This window comes from Pieris napi, chromosome 18, assembly GCF_905475465.1.
Source record: "Pieris napi chromosome 18, ilPieNapi1.2, whole genome shotgun sequence".
NCBI classification, from domain to species: domain Eukaryota; kingdom Metazoa; phylum Arthropoda; class Insecta; order Lepidoptera; family Pieridae; genus Pieris; species Pieris napi.
Genome location: NC_062251.1, coordinates 2950695 through 2971383, shown reverse-complemented (window position 1 = coordinate 2971383; position 20689 = coordinate 2950695). Strand labels below are relative to the sequence as shown.

The following is a 20689-nucleotide window of genomic DNA, read 5'->3' as shown; positions in this document are numbered from 1 at the left end:
GCCAGGAGGCTCGCGTGTGCGTTGCCGGCCTTTTAAGAATTGGAACGCTCTTTTCTTGAAGGACCCTAAGTCGAATTGGTTCGGAAATACTTCAGTGGGCAGCTGGTTCCACATAGTGTTGGTGTGCGGCAAAAACAGCCTTAAAAAACGCTCAGTTGTGGAACGACGGTCGTCGAGGTGATACGAGACACCTACTAATTATAAAATATTGATGAAAAGCAGTTTTTTTTTTAGTTTTTTTTATAAGACAATTCACACCAATTGACCTAGTCCCATGCTAAGCTGGTGAAGCTTGTGTTATGGGTACAACGGATATACATACATATTATATATATATAGACATATAAATACATATTTAAACACCCAAGACCTAAGCACAACACCAAATGCTCATCACATCGATGTTCGTCTCAGCCGGGGATCGGGACCCATGGATTCGCAGTCAGGGGTACTAACCACTAGACCAATGAGTCGTTAAAAGAAAATTTAAATACCCGTCAGATCCTTAACAAAGACACCGATATCTGGACGCTCTTTGACCTCCAAGCTCTGGTGCGGGTTGTTGCCAAGAAGGTCACGTACTTCCTCGTTGTAAATCTCCAAATATGTCACGCATACTAGGAATCTGAAGAGAGAATAATAATAAACCTCACTTTTTTGAAGTTATACTTCTTTAGGCGCGTTATGAAAAATTGATGAGATTGAAATTTTACGATTGCGCGCGCACCGTGACACAAAGTTGTCAGTGTGATTATAGCGTGCGCGAGCGAGATGGGAATAAGACAATCAACACGTAAAAAGAAATAGAATATGCGTGAAGTTAGCAGCTACGCCAAGAATTTTGAATGACCATAATGACATTTACCTTTGAAACAAATAAAAGCGTTTTAATTATTTTTTCAAAGAAATTTAGCAATGTTTTTTCACAAAGACCTATTGTTACTTAGTTAAAAGGTTATGAAACATACCAAGTTATTAAATTGAATTAATAATATAATAAAATAATAATAATAATTGTTATTAATATTAATTAATAATTGAATAATATACTTAATATTATATATTATTAAATTGTGTACGTTAAATATTAATTATTAATTAATTATATTTAAAAAAAATAAAGAAAGCCAAAGAAGTATAACTTCTTACGCGCGTACATAAGTACACGCACCCTTTTTTTTTACTTTGACTTTGTACTTTGGACTCAGTTTCCGCACTTATCGCGAGGAAACCGGCTTGCTTTAGACCCAAACAGTCGACGGCCTATGTCAGGTGGAACACCTTCTTGCTTATTAGATTAACATATCATGAAACAGGTACAGAAATCTGAGGTCCAGAGGAAAAAAGGTTGTAGCATTACAGATTTATCTATACTAATATTATAAAGAGGAAAGGTTTGTTTGAAATGAATAGGCTCCGAAACTACTGGACCGATTTCAAAAATTCTTTCACCGTTGGCAAGCTACACTATTCCCGAGTGACATAGGCTACAATTTAATGGCATAACCACCAAAAAAGCATGGTGGATTCTCCCGTCGTTTCTCTTGAATAGTTTACTACTATGTAATGTAACAAAAATCTTAGCCACAGCAACGCTTGGCCGAGTCTACTAGTTTTATATATTTTGATAAGCACATTCAAACCCTTTATAAACTCCAAACTAAACAGCGCTGTTTAACTAGCGGCCTGAAAGAGCCGTAGCGTTTGTAACAATATTTAATAAACTGCCTAATGCTTAGGCCATTCGTACGATAGAGTGATCACGTGGCAGAAATAAAAAAGATGACACAAAAAATCTGACATAAAAAATATTTCTTTAAAAATTAAATTGCTGAGTCAGTCACAGCTAAATTCACATTATTATTGTCACTACACTCTTCCATTGTACTTGCTGTTTTTCATAAAACTTTGGAAGACACCATCAAAGTTGTGGTTTGCCGACGCCATATTGACAATTTGAAGAGTTTCGTTACGAGTTTGAGAGTGGAGCAAAACTGAAATTAACAGTCAACAAGCAAGTAATAAAACATCATCGATCCAAATCATTGTTAGATCAACTGGCTCAATATCTTTGAGGCCGCTAGTTAAACGGCGGTGTTTAGTTAAAAGGCTAGGCTGTTGATTGAACGGCCTATTAATCTAGTTGGCTGCGACATTTATACAACCTTAATGAGAGTTTGAAGAGTTTCCTTTCGAGTTTGAGAGTGGAGCTAAATTTAAATTAACAGGCTAGCCAAGTAATAAAACGTCATCGATCGAACTCGTTTGCCTAGCTGTTAGATCAACCGGTTCAATATCTTTGAGGCCGCTAGTTAAACGGCGCTGTTTAGTTAAAAGGCTAGGCTGTAAATTGAACGGCTTATTATTCTAGTTGGCAGCCTTTATATAAACTTACTTCTCATCATCCTTTGCTTTAGCAATATGGCTGAATATATGTGCGAATGAGTTCGGAATAATGCCCCGCAACTCTGGGGCGGAATTACTCCCCGCCATTGTGTACGTCTTGCCCGTGCCCGTCTGCCCGTAGGCAAATATCGTGCCATTGTAACCTTTGAGTACTTCCTCCACAATCGGACTTGCTGTTTGAAGGTAGATGTCCATCTGTAAAAGATATTTTGAGCGTTGTTTAAAAGGGAATTAAGAAATCAGATTGTGAAGTTTCACTGAGCAATAGAAGACTGAAAGGCAGGCAACTGAACGGCGATGGTCAAGACTCAAGAGTTGATGTTCAACGAATCAAAAAATTCTTTGGCTTTCTTTATTTTTTTTAAATATTAAATAATTAATACATAATGTTAATAATTTAATAATATATAGTATATTATACAATTGTTAATTAATATTAATAATAATTTTATTATATTATTCATTCAATTTAGTAACTAGGTATGTTTCATAACCTTTTAAACAATAGGTCTTTGTGAAAAAGCATTGCCAAATTTCTTTGAAAAAAATAATTAAAACTCCTTTATTTGTTTAAAAGGTAGTACAAAGGTCATTATGGTCATTCAAAATTCTTGGCATTGCCGCTAACTTCACGCATATTCTATTTCTTTTTACTTGTAGATTGTCTTATTCCCATCTCGCTCGCGCACGCTCGGCGCCCGGCTGGTTTAAAAAGAATTCGTTAGTGGGCAACTTCATACTGATAATTTTGTGTCACGGTGCGCGCGCATCGTATAATTTCACTCTCATCAGCTTTTCATAACGCGCCTAAAGAAGTATAACTTCAAAAATAAATCAGTGGCACTACCTTTTTAGATCTGGGCCTCAGATTTCTGTATGTTTCATGATCATTTGTCAACCTAATAGGCAAGTAGGTGATCAGCCTCCTGTGACTAAGACTTTTTGGGTCTAAGGCAAGCCGGTTTCCTCACGATGTTCTCCTTCACCGATCAAATCGTAAAGAAGGTTGCTGGCTGAAGCTACGACCTCAGGAATGATAGAACTAGGCCGATACTGCTGCAACCAGTGCATCATCGTCTATAAGTCGCTTTACCCTCCTATTAGCTACGCCTCGTTTTGTAACCGGAAGTAATGCGGAAGCGGTAGTTATGATAGAGTCGGGAGGCGTCCAGTATCGATCAAAATTACTGACCTATTTCTCTTTCCATAAATCAGCTATGTAGGTTACTCGCTGTGCCCCGCGGTTTGATCTTATGTAATAAGGTGGCATGTATACAGGATTGTACATAAAAACATTAAAAAAAAAATGGGAAAAACTAAAAAAAAAAGTGATAGTTAAGTGATACCGTGGACACTAAATGCCGAAGAGCTCGCGAGTGCGTTGCCGGCCTTTCAATCGCTTTTAATCTTGTATGGGTGAGAAACTAGACATTGCTAAAGTCTTAAGTCTGAGTCCCGTGCCTCAAATTTACATACGGAAGTTTGTTAGCGTCTGAACCTCACGCTAGTCTATTAATATATCAATGATATATATTAAAAGAATCCATTGGAAAAACATACATTTTATTCAGGAACGAGCTAAACCACACCCTTTGAGAATAAACTATCTATATATTTATAAATGAAACCCGTTTTCCGTTGTCACGACATAACATGAAAACGGCTTGACCGATTTGTCTGATTCTTTTTTTATAATATTCCTTGAAGTACGAGGATGGTTCTTACGGAAAGAGAAAATTAAAAAAAATTGAGTAAAAAAGTCTAAAAACAACACTTTTCTATATTCCCATACAAAATATTCGTAATAATATTTAAAGGCAATTTGAACTTAATACTATACCATAAAGTTCAAGTGTTAGTGGAGGGGTTCCGGGAAGGTAAATTTTTATTTTTTGACATAATGTATTTGTTGTATTATCAACTTTATTTTTTTTATTTTACTAGCTAGACCGGCGCGGTGTCCCGAATAGACTGTTAGGCGGTACGATGTTCGCCAGGCCAGCTAGTATCTATATAGTTACATACAAAAAAATACAATATGTATACATTATATAACCCACATATTGTTTTTTTTTATGTAACGGAGCCCAGATGATGTTAAGTGATACCGACTCCCAAAGACACTCACATTGCCTGTGCTTGCAAGTGCGTTGCCGGCCTTTTAAGAGTTGGTACGCTCTTTTCTTGAATCCTAAGTCGAATTGGTTTGGAAAAAAGGTTTTTGAGATACATTTTTTGATTGCATTTCTACTAGTGTAACCAAACAGATTTTTAAGTCACAATTTAATCTATGGCAATTTACTGGTAAGTATCTGTAACTAAATTCCTAACATTATGTCACAATGTAGTCTTTGATTGTCATCTCTGGTTATATTTGAAACTAGAATCTCTATTCTCTATGGTAATTGGTAACGTTGCCTCCCTGTCCCTACGTGTCCCACTGACCCCGTTTCTTTGCGAAGAAATTAAACTATTTTTCTTCCGCATTTCTTGTATTTGGGTCACAAAATAATTATAACGGTTTCGTTGAGGTCAGATCGTTACTGTTTTTGAAGTGAAACTTTTTTAGGCGCATGAGGGTACAATTTATACAAAAACGTCACGAAGATGTGCAGCGTTTTTGTCGGAAAAAAGGATTTGGAGATTTAGAGAGAGTGAGAAAGGCGAATTACCTTATAGAAATTCTATTTTTAAAATTAAAATTTCGTAAAGAGAATTTATGACATAAATCTATTGAGTTATCTCAAATGACGAATTGTAAATTAAAATGCCACGTGTTTTTATTATCGAAGAAATAAATTTAGAAAATTAAATTTAATATTTGTATTAATTTTCGACACTTAATATTTCAAAGACAATTAAATTCATAACATATTATTTTCCTTTTTCCTCCCTCTAAGACTCCGAAATCGAAAGTTTTAGATTTGTATAAATATTAACAAGAGTTAAAAATTAGTTTGCCAAAGAAGTTTCACTTCTGACATGTGTACTTTGTACGCACGCACTTTTTTTTAATAAACAGTTTTATTCTTGCCTTTGGGTTCTAGTAATTAAATGGATGTTTCAAATTCCTTCACCATTAAAATGTTACGCCACTACAAAATGGCGGATAACATATTTTATTAAATGGAAAGGTTACTTTAGCAGAAAACTATGACATATCATATCTAACAAATGACGTTCATTTTCTTTTTAATAAAACCGTTTATTTTGTGTTTGGAAATTAAATAAAGAGATTACAGTAAATATAAATTAGAAGCATTTCATTTCTTTTTGACGTTCATAAATGCACATTGTGTTACCCAAATGAATAAATGATTTTGATTTATTCATATTATTTGTTTTATGCAAATAAAATCAAAACCAAATGAATTTCAAATTCCTTCACCATTAAAATGTTACGCCAGTACATAATGGCGGAACACATATTTTATCACTACTCAAATGGTTGATTAGCACAGTTCTCTATGAAAACATGGCCGCCAACAAATGGCGGGAAAATTTTTCTTTTATATTATACTAGCCGTTTCGCGCCCGCTTTGCTGGACGAATTAAAATAAATTTTATGTTTCATTATTTTATTTTTTTTCATATTTTTATTATTCTTCTTTTTAACCTCCCGCTAAGAAAATTTAAATATTTCGAAAATCGAGTTTTTAACAGATGTTGACGTTTTGCGGTTTTTATTAGCGGGAAAAATTTTCATAAAAGTAAAACAGAAATAAAAAAATTAAGGAACGTTGGAATTAAAAAAATAAATAGCCATAAACCATCTAGGAAAAATTTCGCATCGAATGGTGGTAGTTTCATGTCGATAGTGGTTTAAGCGTGAAAGAGCCTCAAACGAAGACCATTTTCATTATATATATATAAAGATAGATAATGTCATAAAAGCTTTTCTTTGGGAAACTATTGTATAATGAGTATACATAGACGTTTTAAATGATAAGTCAAATATTTATGGGTAATAAAAATACGTTTGAATTGCGCGGTCATTGTTTCCTTTCAATGTTTCGTTACATTTGTAACACAGCTCCACACACACATTTATTAACCAAATACTATTTCAAGTAGCTTTTATTAGCGCGGAATAGAAAAAAACTACTCAAGATATTGACTATTCAAGATAAACATTTCCATCATACATTACATATGTGTAACTCTAGCGGTTTTGGCAGCGCACGCCAGAATAGCTCGCAGATGGTAGATTTTTTCCTACTTACTTGATATTTTGGACAATTCTCGTGTCACAATGTTAGTTACCATACTCCTCCGAAACGGCTTGACCGATTTTTATCAAATTTTATATGCATATTCAGTAGGTCTGACAATCGGCTACTATCTATTTTTCATACCCCTAAGTGATAAGGGTTGTCCACCCATGACATTTTATTTTTATGTTTTGGACGAAATTTTATATTTTTTATATTGTGCCATTAAAAAATACATACCCCTAATTTTCACCCCTCTACGATCAACCCCTATTTTTTATTATAGTAGATAGTTATTTTTATTGAACTAAAAAAATGTTTCCTAGAAATACATGGCAAAACGACGTTTGCCGGGTCAGCTGGTATCTTTATAAATTGTAGCCTATGTGTTAATCTGATGTATAAGCTATATTATTGTAAAGTTTCATTAAAATCCATTCAGTAGTTTTTACGTGAAACACAACATCCAGTCTTAGAAACTTTCGCGTTTATAATATTAGTAAGATGTTAATACCTGTTAAGGGACGCAATCACTATTTCTATTATGGCCTGTACTCACGTACTTTGTTTTTATATAGGAAATATATCATGGCAAGAATTCATTCACAATTATCTAACAACTACAAAAATATCGCGCCATCAAGAATAATATTAATGGCGCGTAAAATTCACTATCATCCACCTCTTTTGTCTATTCGTGTTTATCTGTGCATCTCATTTGAAAATGGAACGAAGACGTTTCACAACGCGTTCCATTGACCTCATTCGTTTATGACTACATAATTTTGAAAAAAGAATTCGTTACGAAACTCCCTTTAACTTAAAGACAGTTGATTAAATGCTAGATTTAAGTTATAAAGTAGTTACATAAACCTTATGCTAACAAACTGAATTAAATTAAAATAGAGGGTTCTAATAAATAAATAACCTTAACAATAATGATTAATTCTTTACGGGCCTCAGACTTCTGTATGTGTTCCATGATATGTCAATCTAATAGGCAAGTAACAGCCTCCTGTGACTGACAAACGCCGTCGACTAAGGTCTAAGGCAACGCGGTTTCCTCACGTTCCCTTCACCGATCGAGCAAATGTTAAATTAAAAAAAAAAAATTGGTTGTTTGTAAAGTAGGTTTACGATCGAGATGTTTACGTGATAACGTCTTATTGGTGATATAAGTTTTTGGGAAGTAAGGAATTAATGAAGATAACTATTTTTTCAAATTTTAAATTACATCTATCGTTTTATTCACACTTTTGATGATAAATTTCGGGTGTAAAATGACAAGTTTACTTATTCGACTATGATATACATTTTTCTTCATACATTCACGGAATGACTGGCAGCGCTCGAGATGAGACGGGAGATCGGTCCGTCTCTCTCTCGTTATACCTGCGATCGCGCTCGTGAGGTTTTGGTGTGACACAAGCTTCTGAACATGTCACCCGACTAAAACGATTTTAAAGACGTTATCACGTCAAAAGAAAAAAAAGAAAGTCCATTGGTGCACAGCCGGGGATCGAGCCTACGACCTCAGGGATGATAGTCGCACTCTGAAGCCACTAGGCCAACACTGCTTTGCTTTAATATAAATAACTAGATGCCCCCGCGAACTTCGTTTCTCCTTAATGTGATTTTACTTAGCCTACCTTTTTACTACATACCAACATGGAACATTTTGCTATGCTACCCCAGAGACTGTTCGGTTTTCCGGAATGAAAACCTTTTAGGTTTTTCTGTGAATTTTCTCTATATAAACCTCAATAATATTGCGGGTATAAATTTAGATGTAAGCTATCCTATCTTTTAAGTTAGATCAAACTGCACACGGTGTGCAAATTTGATTGAAATCGGTTCAGTAGTTAAGGAGTCCATAGCGGACAAACAACGTGACGCGTAAATTATATATATTAAGACTAGCAGACGCGGCCAAGCGTTTGTGGCTAAGGTTTTTGTTATATTACATAGTAGTAAACTATTCAAAGGAAACGGCAGGAAAACAACAGTCATGGGACCACCATGTTTTATTGGTGGTAATGCCATTAAATTGTAGCTTATGTGAAACGTTGGTACTTTCAACACAGCGCCATCTCTTAGAATTGTGACTATCAAATTATAAACAAATATTTTGCAATAAAATAATATTGCGGGCATAAATTGAGATGTAAGCTATCCTATCTTTTAAGTTGGATCAAACTACACACGGTGTGCAAATTTGATTGATATCGGTTCGGTAGTTTAGGAGTCCATAGCGGACAAACAACGTGACACGTAATCTATATATATATATAATGAAAATGGTCTTCGTTTGAGGCTCAATAGAGGCCCAAAAGAGGCCTAAACCACTGATCGTATCGACATGAAACTACCACCATTCGATGCGAAATTTTTCCTAGATGGTTTATGGCTATTTATTTATTAAATTCCAACGTTCCTTCATTTTTTTATTGCTGTTTTACTTTTATGAAAATTTATCCATACGGACTTCACCGCGGAAACATTCGGGGAGGCTTCCTAGAACCTCTAAACGTCAACATCTGTTAAAAACTCGATTTTCGAAATATTTCAATTTTCTTAGCGGGAAGTTAAAAAGAAGAATAATAAAAATATGAAAAAAAAATAAAATAATGAAACATAAAATTTATTTTAATTCGTCCAGCAAAGCGGGCGCGAAACGGCTAGTTTATATATATTAAGATATATAATGAATGTAGGGTGTGTAATTTTTTGGTAAATGGCCTATTTATAAATCTTAATGGTGAGGTGGTGAGAAACTATAGTGTTCTCCAAGAACACGGTTTAGGGATATGTGGCGAAGGTCAAATTTGCTATACGAAGGGCTAGAACCAGTTGCACAGATCGTTAACAAATACGTTGCTACTGAATACTGTCTGAGACTATCGACATATATGTTCGCTTAGCGATATTATGTATTTAATCTATACTAATATTATAAAGAGGAAAGATTTGATTTTTTGTTTGTTTGAAATGAATAGGCTCCGAAACTACTGGACCGATTTCAAAAATTCTTTCACCGTTGGCAAGCTACACTATTCCCGAGTGACATAGGCTATGTTTTATTTTCAAAATAATTAGGGATGCTTACTAAAACTTGAATAATCTAACCCAAGGTAAAAAAAAATAACAAAAAACTTCCTTCAATCGCGTGCGCTGCGAAAACTATTAATGGTAGAACAAAATGATGTATTACAATTTTTCAGGACACACTATCTATAAAAAATGTCGCGACAGCATGTCTCTATCTTTTATAGTTACGTCACAATAAGTGTCCTTTTATTATTATTTTTTTATTAAAATACCACCGCTAGAAAAGGCTCTTTATTCGTACCTAGGTATTGATCTTTATCAAAATAATTACCAAAGTTTCACATAAGCTACAATTTAATGGCATAACCACCAAAAAAGCATGGTGAATTGGTGTTCTCCTGCCGTTTCTCTTGAATAGTTTACTACTATGTAATATAACAAAAATCTTAGCCACAGCAACGCTTGCCCGAGTCTACTAGTATTATATATTTTTCGACATTATCATTATTGACAATAAATAATATCTAACTTACGAAAATTATAAAACATCAAAATCTTATAGCTAAATAGTTGTTTAATGTAAGGTTCAACAATATCAATAAACTGTTAATAAACTCAGTTAAGTTAATTAGTTACTTTGACAGAATTGTAAAACACAAATACAAATATTTGAAATTCCAAAATGGCCGACAGAGGCGCCATTGCGAAACTAAGATCGATCTGACGCTGTGAACGATTTGAAATGTTCTTTAATATTTATAAAAATACAGTCACTCGTTTGTCTCTTTCTATCATATTGTGTTTATAATGTGATGAAGAGAGAGATGATTACTTTAGTTGAAATGTTTTGTATAGAAAATCTATCAAAGCAAATTCAATGGATAAGCATTTTATATCATTTAATCGACTTAATAAAGATTATTTAGTCTTTTTGACGTCCATAAGTGTACATTGTGTTACCTAAATAAATAAATGGATTTGATTTGACTAAATTTGTTAAATTTCCGAAATGTATGTTTTGTCCACAAATTTTAAGGAAATTAGACATATCAAAAAAATGCAAGTTTCATCAAAATCAGTTTAGTATTTTTCCCTCAGGCTTCTAACATATAATAGTTCCCTTTGCAAACCATGTTTCACCAGGCTCGAATGGCCTGATTAGAAAACGGGGGAAAAAGGTTCCCGCGTTACCATGGTAACGACGTTTTATCCAATGGTATCCATAGTAACAGACAGACATTTAGAAATGTGGCATTTAGAGAAGTCGCCATTAAGAATTTATTCAAATTGAACATTCTATTTTCAAAACACTTTTGTTATACAAAGTTAAATTCCGTTCTTAATTCAAACGTTACATTATAGAAAGTAATTTCGAGTTGTGCCCAATTAAAAATATTGAAATTTCGACATTCCATTTTCAAACACTCATTTTTGTAATACAAAATATAAATCTTATATAGTATTTGGAAAGTCATTGTAAGTTTTTAAATGATTTCAAAATTAAAATTATGTATTTAGATTTCTGTCTTCATGATTCAATGAAGATTTTAATAATATTCGCTGTTTCACTGTATCGAAATTCGAAATCCATTTGAACGCATCTCAAAACGCTTCAACAAAATGGCGGGTCACGTCGCTTGTCCATTTGTTAGCATTTTGTTGATTTCGCCTGAGATTGCGCAATTTACTTAAAATTGAATATATATGGTCGAAAAACTTTAGCCTAACCACAGATCGAATATTGAATATTTTTTTATTCACGAGATTTAAATTTAAAAAAATTCCATATTCAAACGCCTCAAGCATATTTGTTTTCCGTTCCATATTCAAACGTTTCTAATCTCCGTTCGTTTTTCAAATATTCTATTCACTACGTGTTTAATCAGCGGAAGTAGGTTAGTGGGGCGAGGTTGCGACCCGCGCGTTCAGTCTGCGCGTTGCTATTGATCCATCCCACCTCGTACCTACTATCACGAACAAAGAGAATGTTAGGAATGTACCGGACCTTATATTACCGAATTTTGTCTCGTAATTTTGTCTCCAACATGTAATATATCACATCTTGGCTAGTAAGAGATTGTCTATGGCAAATATACATTGGGGTTTCAGAAACTTATATTTCATAGATTCTTTACCTACTACTATCACGAACAAAGAGAATGTTAGGAATATAGCGGACCTTATTTTTTTTTTCTTAAATTTATGGCTCTGGCACGATTTGTGCATTAGCCAGCGTCAAGTAATAGGATTTTTTATAATTCGTGCTTGTCTTTAGAAATTCGACCGTGTCCTCCATGTACGGTTTAAGCACTCGCCCGGTACCGCACAACCCTCCCAAAGGCCGAGAACAAATTTAAATTAAATTAAAACTTGCCCTCGAACCGGGAATCGAACCCGGTACCCCTCACCTAGCTGCCACTTAATAAGACCGCTAGGCTATGAGGCCCCCTACCGGACCTTATATTTAGCGAATTTTGTCTCGTAATTTTGTCTCTACCATGTAATATATCACATCTTGGATAGTGAGAGGTTGTCTATGGTATATAAATCCCCTTTTTTAGAAACTTATCTTTCATAGATTCCTCACCTACTAATATCACGAACAAAGACAATGTTAGGAATGTAGCGGACCTTATATTTACCGAACTTCATCGCGTAATTTTGTCTCTAACATATAATATATCACATCTTGGATAGTGAGAGGTTGTTTCTGGCCTATAGATCTCCATTTATTTAGTTGTTTCGACTATGTATTTGCGTATGTTCCCACGAGAATGTAAGTGCGTGCTCCTATTTCACCATGCCTCCTGCTGATAGAGGACAAATCTTTGTTTTTAATTTATTTTATTATTATTAATAACTTAAGATGTCACGTGGAACATGGTGTAATGGTTGCAGCTCCTTACAAACGTTGTGTAAAACAAAAAACTTAACAATTAAAAAGAGTGGCGGAGAGTTCTTAGCCAGTTCTCTCCCGTTCTACGCCCTTGATTTGAGAACTGGCAGTAAATGTAAAATTAGAATCATTTAATGTATATTTCTTTTTTGACGTTCATAAGTGTACATTGTGTTTACACATGAATAAATGATTTTTGACTTTGACTTCATGTTTCATAGATTCTTTGTTGAACACTAAAATGTCCCAAGGAATCTAACATAACTTTAGTACGACGATTAATTTACAAATATAAGTATACTAGCCGTTACCCGGCCGCTTTGCTGGGCGAATTAAAATAGGAAATAAATAAAATTTTATGTTTCATTAGATATTATTATTTTTTAAAAAAACTTCCCGCTAAGAAAACTGAAAATTTTCGAAAATTTTAACAGATGTTGACGTTTTGAGGTTCTAGGAAGCCTCCCCGAATGTTTCCGCGGTGAAGTCCGTATGTATACATTTTCATAAAAGTAAAACAGCAATAAAAAAATGAAGAAACGTTGGAATTTAAAAAATAAATAGCCATAAACCATCTAGGAAAAAATTCAATGGCAATGGCAATAGTTTCATGTCGATCAGTGGTTTAGGCGTGAAAGAGCCTCAAACGAAGACCATTTTTCTTATATATGTATATATTAATAGATATATAGCGAAATTATGTAAATAGCGTTCTAACTTCTAACACTGTGAAACAGTAATAAATTGTATAAAAATAATTTTCTATAAAATCAAATTCTCGTGCCTCGTGTCTGCTTGTAACTTTCAACTTGACTGATTTATGTAAAATAGATCGTGTTTTCATACTTTCAAACCTTTCCACCCTTAAGGGTGGCACGCCCTTATAAAAATACATATAATCTTACATATAGTACTGATACTAATTATTAATTAATTAGATATAAAAAAGAATGTTGTTTCAATGACAAAAACTGGTTTAAAAACCCTTTTTTAGACATAGACACAACATTTATTACTAACAAAACACACACAGAAAGACACAAAATAAGTATAGTAGAAAAATGAAGAAAAAAAGTGCGAGTTTAATACGTGCGTCTGAATTATAATCAGAAGTGATTTAAATTGATTATTTTTCCGACCCAAATATCGGCCAATAGAATTGCACCATTCGACGTCACGTGGTACAACCTACATGGTATTATACTGAAAAATTTTTGTGAAAATTTTCTCTGGTCGTTGCTTCAAGAAAAGTATTAAGTAGTTGTTTTATTCATTATGAAATTCTTATTTGTTAACTGTACATTTCGTCTCATGGTGAAATTCTATTGGCCGACATTTGGGTCGGAAAAATAATCCCCCGAATACCACACGAGCTTCAAAATTATCGGGCATTTCGATAATTTTGAAGCTCTTGTGGTATTATAAGTGAATATTTAAATTAATTTTCACCCATCTACGATCAACCGCTATTTTTTATTATAGTAGATACTTATTTTTATTGAACTAAAAAATGTTTTCTAGAAATAATATACATACATGGCAAAACAATGTTTGCCGGGTCAGCTAGTATACAGGGTGGCCAAAAAGTCGTGGATCAAACGCAAATAGGGGATAGATGAGGTCATCAGCGGCAAAAAATTGTTCTACGGGAGGTCTCTAAGGTCAACCCCTGCCCCTACCCCGAATCCCCTATTTGCGTTTGATCCACGACTTTTTGGCCACCCTGTATATGTATTTTTTAGTTTATAATTAGACCAAACATCAGTTTAGTTATAAAGCCCTTTACTTTTTCATACTCATAAATTGTAATATAACATTCACGTTTCCAATAGACATCACTGATATTCTTTATAGGTAACAGAAATCACTTAGAATTAAAAACCCTTTAATAAGTCCAACATCGCAACCCCTAATTTTATGTTAGTTACTAGTCGCCGGGTCGACTTTGTCTTGCCATGTACAGTGAAAACTCTTTATAACGATTTCAAGGGAACTGTTTTCGTTATACAGAGTTTCCGTTATATTATGGTTAAATTTGTTTTTTATTCTCTTCCCTATGGATTAAATTATTATCTGGACTGAGTCCTAAACGTATTCTAACATTACTTATTTCCCTTTTCTATCGCACGCGTTATGTAAAATTGATGAGAGTGAAATTTTACGATGCGCGCGCACCGTGACACAAAATTAACAGAATGAAGTTGCCCACGGAAGATACTACGGCATTGGACATAATTTAAAAACAACATTCGAATAATAATAGAATTTATGTTACACTTAATGTAAGAGAATAATAATAAATATTTATTTATTTAATTTTTCAAAACTGAACTTTATGACTATAATGACTCCTTTTCCAGTCTTTGATTATTTAATTGTAATTAATTATTTGCATGCAATCAAAAACTATTTTTAATAACGCCAAAGAAGTATAACTTCTTACGCGCGTACATAAGTACACGCACCCTTTTTTTTTCGTAGTATCTGATACAAAAATTTCCTACAGGCAATGTAATCTACGGATAATGGCACACAAGTTAATGCAATTAAAAATAACAAAGCCTAGAAGGTTGTTGATGACCTCAGGTGTCTTTCCTAGAAATGTCAGCACCTCATAGGGTTTTGTAAGCTGATTATAAAAACAATTACACTTAACTATTTGATATCTATGAAAATATTTCTTCGTAATAGAGAATGTCGATGTCAATTTTGCGTTATAGAGAGCGGTTTGTTACAGCGAATGACGGTATAAAGAGTTTAAACTATATTATTTCTAGGAAACATTTTTAGTTCAATAAAAATAACTATCTACTATAGTAAAGATAGGAGATGATGGTAGAGGGGTGACATCTAAGGGTTGTATGTATTTTTGTTAGCTGTAAAAAAAATTAAAACAATTTTTTTTTCTAAAAAATAAAATTCTCAGTATATGATTAAACAATTCATAAGAATCGGTCGAGCCGTTTCGGAGGAGTATGGGAACGAACATTGTGACACGAGAATTTTATATATTAGATAAGCTCATGGTTTAAACGATTAAAGCCAATTGACACTTAGCTTCTACCAAATAGTTTCTTTTATATGAAAGATCCTCCGAACTTAACTGCTTTGAAATTTTTATGTTCTGATATAATCGATGTGTATGTGTGTATTCTCTTTTATCTTTTAAATATATTGTACTTATAAATAAATACATATGATTTGACATTTCAATCGAATTTGCACACCGTGTGTAGTTTGATCCAACTTAAAAGATAGGATAGCTTACATCTCAATTTATACCCGCAATATTATTTTATTGCAAAATATTTGTTTATTATTTGATAGTCACAATCACAGCTACAATTTAATGGCATAACCACCAAAAAAGCATGGTGGTCCCCATGACTGGTGTTCTCCTACCGTTTCCCTTGAATAGTTGACTTCTATGTAATATAATAAAAACCTTAGCCACAGCAACGCTTCGCAGTTCTGCTAGTACAAATATATGTTTAAACAAGAGAATTCATCAATTATATTACTATTTGTTTTTAAACCTTGTCTGCAATCTCTTTAAGAGTACAAATACCAGTAACGGTTTCTCAAACAGATTTTATTAACGGGAAAATGGGTTAGTGTATTAAATAAAAATAGAAAAACGATTTTGACATACTTAAGTCACACTTAGCGATATGACTGTCAAAATCCAATACATTTTTGACGTACGGTTTAGGGCTAAATCTAGTTTTAGAATTTTCACTTTGGAGGGTAAGGCGGCTTTTAATTTTATGTATAAGAAATGTTTATAGAAAATAGTAATAAAAATTACACCATCACACAACACAACCAAAGTATCTCTTAGTTAAAAGTTTGTAAATTTTTGAACCTTTTTGAAGGTAAATATTATAAATATTCATTATCTGGCTATATTTTTAGTATAATTTTTACGGTATATATAATTTTTGAAGTGAAACTTCTTTAGGCGCTTGAGGGTTACATTTTTACGGATGAAACGTCACGATCATGTGCAGCGTTTTTGTCGAAGAAAAGGGAGAGACCGATTGAGAGAGTGAGAAGGGCAAATTACATTATAGAAATTCTATTTTTAAAATTACAATTTCGTAAAGAGAATTTATGAAATATTAGTATTTTTTATTTTATGCAAAATAATTTACTGAAATCTCAAATGATTAAAATTCCACGTGTTATTATAATCGAAGAAATAAATTTATTATTTGTATTAATTTTCGACACTATTAATATTTCAATGACAATTAAATTCCTAACATATCTTCCTTTTCCCCTCCCTCTAAGTCTCGGAAATCTAAAGTTTTAGATTTGTATAAATATGAACAAGACAAAAATTAGTTTGCCAAAGAAGTTTCACTTCTGACATGTGTACTTTGTACGCACGCACTTTTATCATGTTAGCTATAGGATTACGAAATAAATAAATGAAATTTATTAGTTACAAATACAGCCATTAGGTGTTAAATGTTCCGTATAGTTTAAAATTCAAAATAACGGGGTCTGACAATACGAAAAAATCGATTTTCCAACCCCGCTTTTCATTAGCAGTTTTAAGTTTTAGCAGCGACAGCCAAGGTTGCAATATTTAGAAAACAGAACTTTCATAACTAAACACTTGCTGTTCAAATCAGTGTAAATTAACTGATAAATTTAAGGTCGCTGGTGAAACTTGAAGTTTGACAATTGACTTATATGCAAAATTTGTAGTACCAAGCAATTTACATTTTATTTATTCTGCGTTGACCATAGAGAAACTTGACAAATGACAGTTTTTAGAACCATTGTCATATTTTTATATGGGTGTGGGTAGGAAAGGAATAAAACATATTTCAGAACTATATTAAAACCGTCAGGGCCAGTAAATAATAAAGTTCATTATAGCCTAGAGAGCGTTCAAGTATTACGTAACGCAATTTTTGGAGATTATTGACTCCCCCCCCCCATGTAACTCGCCGTAACGTTTTTCAGTACCCAAGTATAGTAAAACGTTTCGTCACCACCTAGTGACTCTTTAGTTACTATTCTGTGGTGTAAGTCGAAAAAAATATTAACCAATAACGCGTAATTTAACACCCCCCAAAATACCCCTCCCAAAATACGTTACGTAATACTTGAACGCTCCCCTACACAATTGTATTAATATACTTAAATAATATTAGGTTGATAATCACAAATATACTTATTGGTAACAATAGATAACAAAAGCTCCAGTCTTCTCTTCGGTCTTCGACGATTGTAAACGCAACATTCATGATACATGAGCACTGAGCCCCAATGCACCGTCAAAGGACGTGCAATATGCATATAGAACATCGCGTATGTAACTTCCGACGAAAAAATGTGACTACCCTCAAAAGTTTCGTAACAATGAAAATATAAATCTATTATATATAGCTCAAAGTTACCGTTCCAAATTTAAAAAAAATTTTTTTTTGAATTGAGGGTAGTCTAGTAAATTTAAAAGGTGAAATTCCTCTTGATGATTGTAACCACAACCTACCCACCATTCGACAAGACTGACGGAGGTAAAACACGCCAATCTGGACGAATGGTGGACGGGTCATAATTTGTCTTCTTTCTTCTGTGTTCTGTCTTCTTGCTGGCTTGGACTTTTATAAGATTTAAGAAAATTAACAAATACAAATTTTATACAAAGAATCAGTTTTATGAAAAAAAATCACAACATACAATCAAAATTTACTTGTTAAAGTTATACGTCTTTAGGCGCGTTATGAAAAATTGATGAGAGTGAAATTTCACGATGCGCGCGCACCGTGACACAAAATTAACAGAATGAAGTTGCCCACGGAAGATGCTACGGCATTGGACATAATTTAAAAACAACATTCGAATAATAATAGAATTTATGTTACACTTCATGTAAGAGAGTAATAAATATTTATTTATTTAATTGTTCAAATGTAAACCGAATTGATTTTAATGACTCCTTTTCCAGTCTTTGATTATTTAATTGTAATGAATTATTTGAATGCAATCAAAAACTATTTTTAATAATACCAAAGAAGTATAACTTCTTACGCGCGTACATAAGTACACGCACCTTTTTTTATATACACTATTAGTAAATATTTTACGCCGTCCATACTCTACAATTGAGAGTCGAAGCGTAGCGCTAAGTACGTCTTCCCATATGTCAAAATCCGATCCCGAAACTTCGTCTACAATGTGCAAAACTAGGCTTACCAACTTCAATTAATAATAGTTTAATACCATCGTTACGTAAAGGGATCATTAGTTGAAAAATAAAAGGTCGCAACTCGTTAGTATAAAGCCTTGATAGGATGGCCTCGGTAACAAGGCCAGTTACGTAGGTACGACTAATGGTACTGGTACTTACTGAAGGGCATGAACAATAGAATAAATTAACTAGAATACGAGAAATTATGCACAAATATCGCCTTTGTGCCATAGATTCATATAGTAGTCGACCTAGCTTTAAACAGTTCTTAGATTGCAGTATCAAAATTTGTTTGATGTGTAGTTATGACTATCTTAATGTATTCTTATTCCGAAGTATTAATTATATCCTTATAAACGTGAGAAATTCATGAAAATGACTAAATTTCGGAAATCTTATTAAAAAAATAATTAAAATATATGTTTAAATAAAATTATATAACTGTCCTAACTATTAAAACAACTAATAAATTATAAAAAAAATCATGTAAACTCAAAAGATACTTTTTTGTAACAAGTTAATTTACTACTATATATTTTGCATGACTAAAGCTCTTGGGCCATATAATAGATGTTAAAAATAAGCATAAAGTAGATGTCATCAATTACTCTCCATAAAGTGGTAATATGTTAGCAATTTGATTTAATTCACACAGACTAATGTAACAACAGGATTTATACCTAGTACTGCACTTATCATTTTCATGGTAGATAAGATAGTAATTATATAGAACACTAATAAATTATAAGTACCACTCAGATAATGCAGAATTGTTTCCTGGTTCTAGACTGCAGTTTTATATTAAAAGCTAAACGACAATAATAAAGACAATAAGATTTTCTTGAATCAATAACAATGAATACACTTATAAATGTATAACTAAATAAATTGATATTAATTATTATTAATTAGAATCCAACAGGAAAATGAGTGATCTAAAAGCAGGAATTTCATGAAACCGCTTTATCAAAACCCATTGTAAATGATTCACAAATAAAATTGTTAAGTAATAATAGATAAATTAGAAACACTTTGTGTTGCAAGTACTATGCTTCAAGGTTACTTACGACTTGAAAATGCGATTGAGATTAAATGAATGGAATATTCCCACATAGAAAATTGTTATATGAAAATAGAACATAAAGGTATATGTACCTATAACTTCCATGACTGCGCTTAAAATGGAAATAATAGAAGCGATGTTATAGTTGAATTACGTCATAATATAATACCTGACTCGTGTTGCTATCGAAAACGGCATCGTAGGCGTAAATCCTTGGCGGATCCGGCGGAGAAACGTTGCTCCGTGTGACTGCTATGGTGTTGTTTACAGAATCAACTGACACGCAATTGTAGGTGCCGTCAATTTTTTCCCGCTGATCCATAGGGCGCAGGCGCACCACAACCCGAACGTTCTCGACTGTCCCGCCCATCTCTGCATCCTAACCACGAAAAATTACACGTGCCTTAATGCGTAGTTATATGACCCTGAGATAATTAAATGACTCACGAGGAAATGATTAACATGAGAACACTTGCGTACGTAGGCAATAATTTTCCAATTGGAATTTTGATGCAATTGGCTGTGAATTACGAAATCCTATATTTTAACGAATATCACGTGATAAGAATAAGATAACTTACGGGCATTTTGAAGGCTTTTCTTCGTCCAATGCACACTCCCTGCTCGTTACCGCACTGACGAAGTTACGTCTTTGTTTGTCGTAGATTGAGTAAAAATCAATACTGTCGACCTACTTTTCCTTGGCCCCAAAAACTGAATTCGGTTGTCTCGTTGACTCGCTCACGAAATGAAATGAAAATGAAATTACTAAAATGACAACTCTACTTCCAGTGTTTCCAGTTAATATCACTATTATAATGGCAATATTGAAGTTTACTTCCGGTATTTGATTCAGA

General features: G+C 33.3%; 1 protein-coding gene across 1 annotated transcript in view; it reads right to left on the bottom strand.

The window, feature by feature from the left end:
* LOC125058466 (kinesin-like protein KIF3A) overlaps positions 1-20606 on the bottom strand; it is a 40260-nt gene extending 19654 nt beyond the window's left edge. Inside the window, exons 1-4 of the mRNA XM_047662553.1 lie at positions 20414-20606; positions 20002-20211; positions 2396-2601; positions 495-625 (exon numbers count right to left, since the gene is read on the bottom strand). Coding sequence (XP_047518509.1) covers positions 495-625; positions 2396-2601; positions 20002-20211; positions 20414-20419 — 553 coding nt within the window. The 5' untranslated portion in view covers positions 20420-20606. The remainder of the gene's footprint in view (positions 1-494; positions 626-2395; positions 2602-20001; positions 20212-20413) is intronic.
* Between the last annotated feature and the right edge of the window lie 83 nt (positions 20607-20689).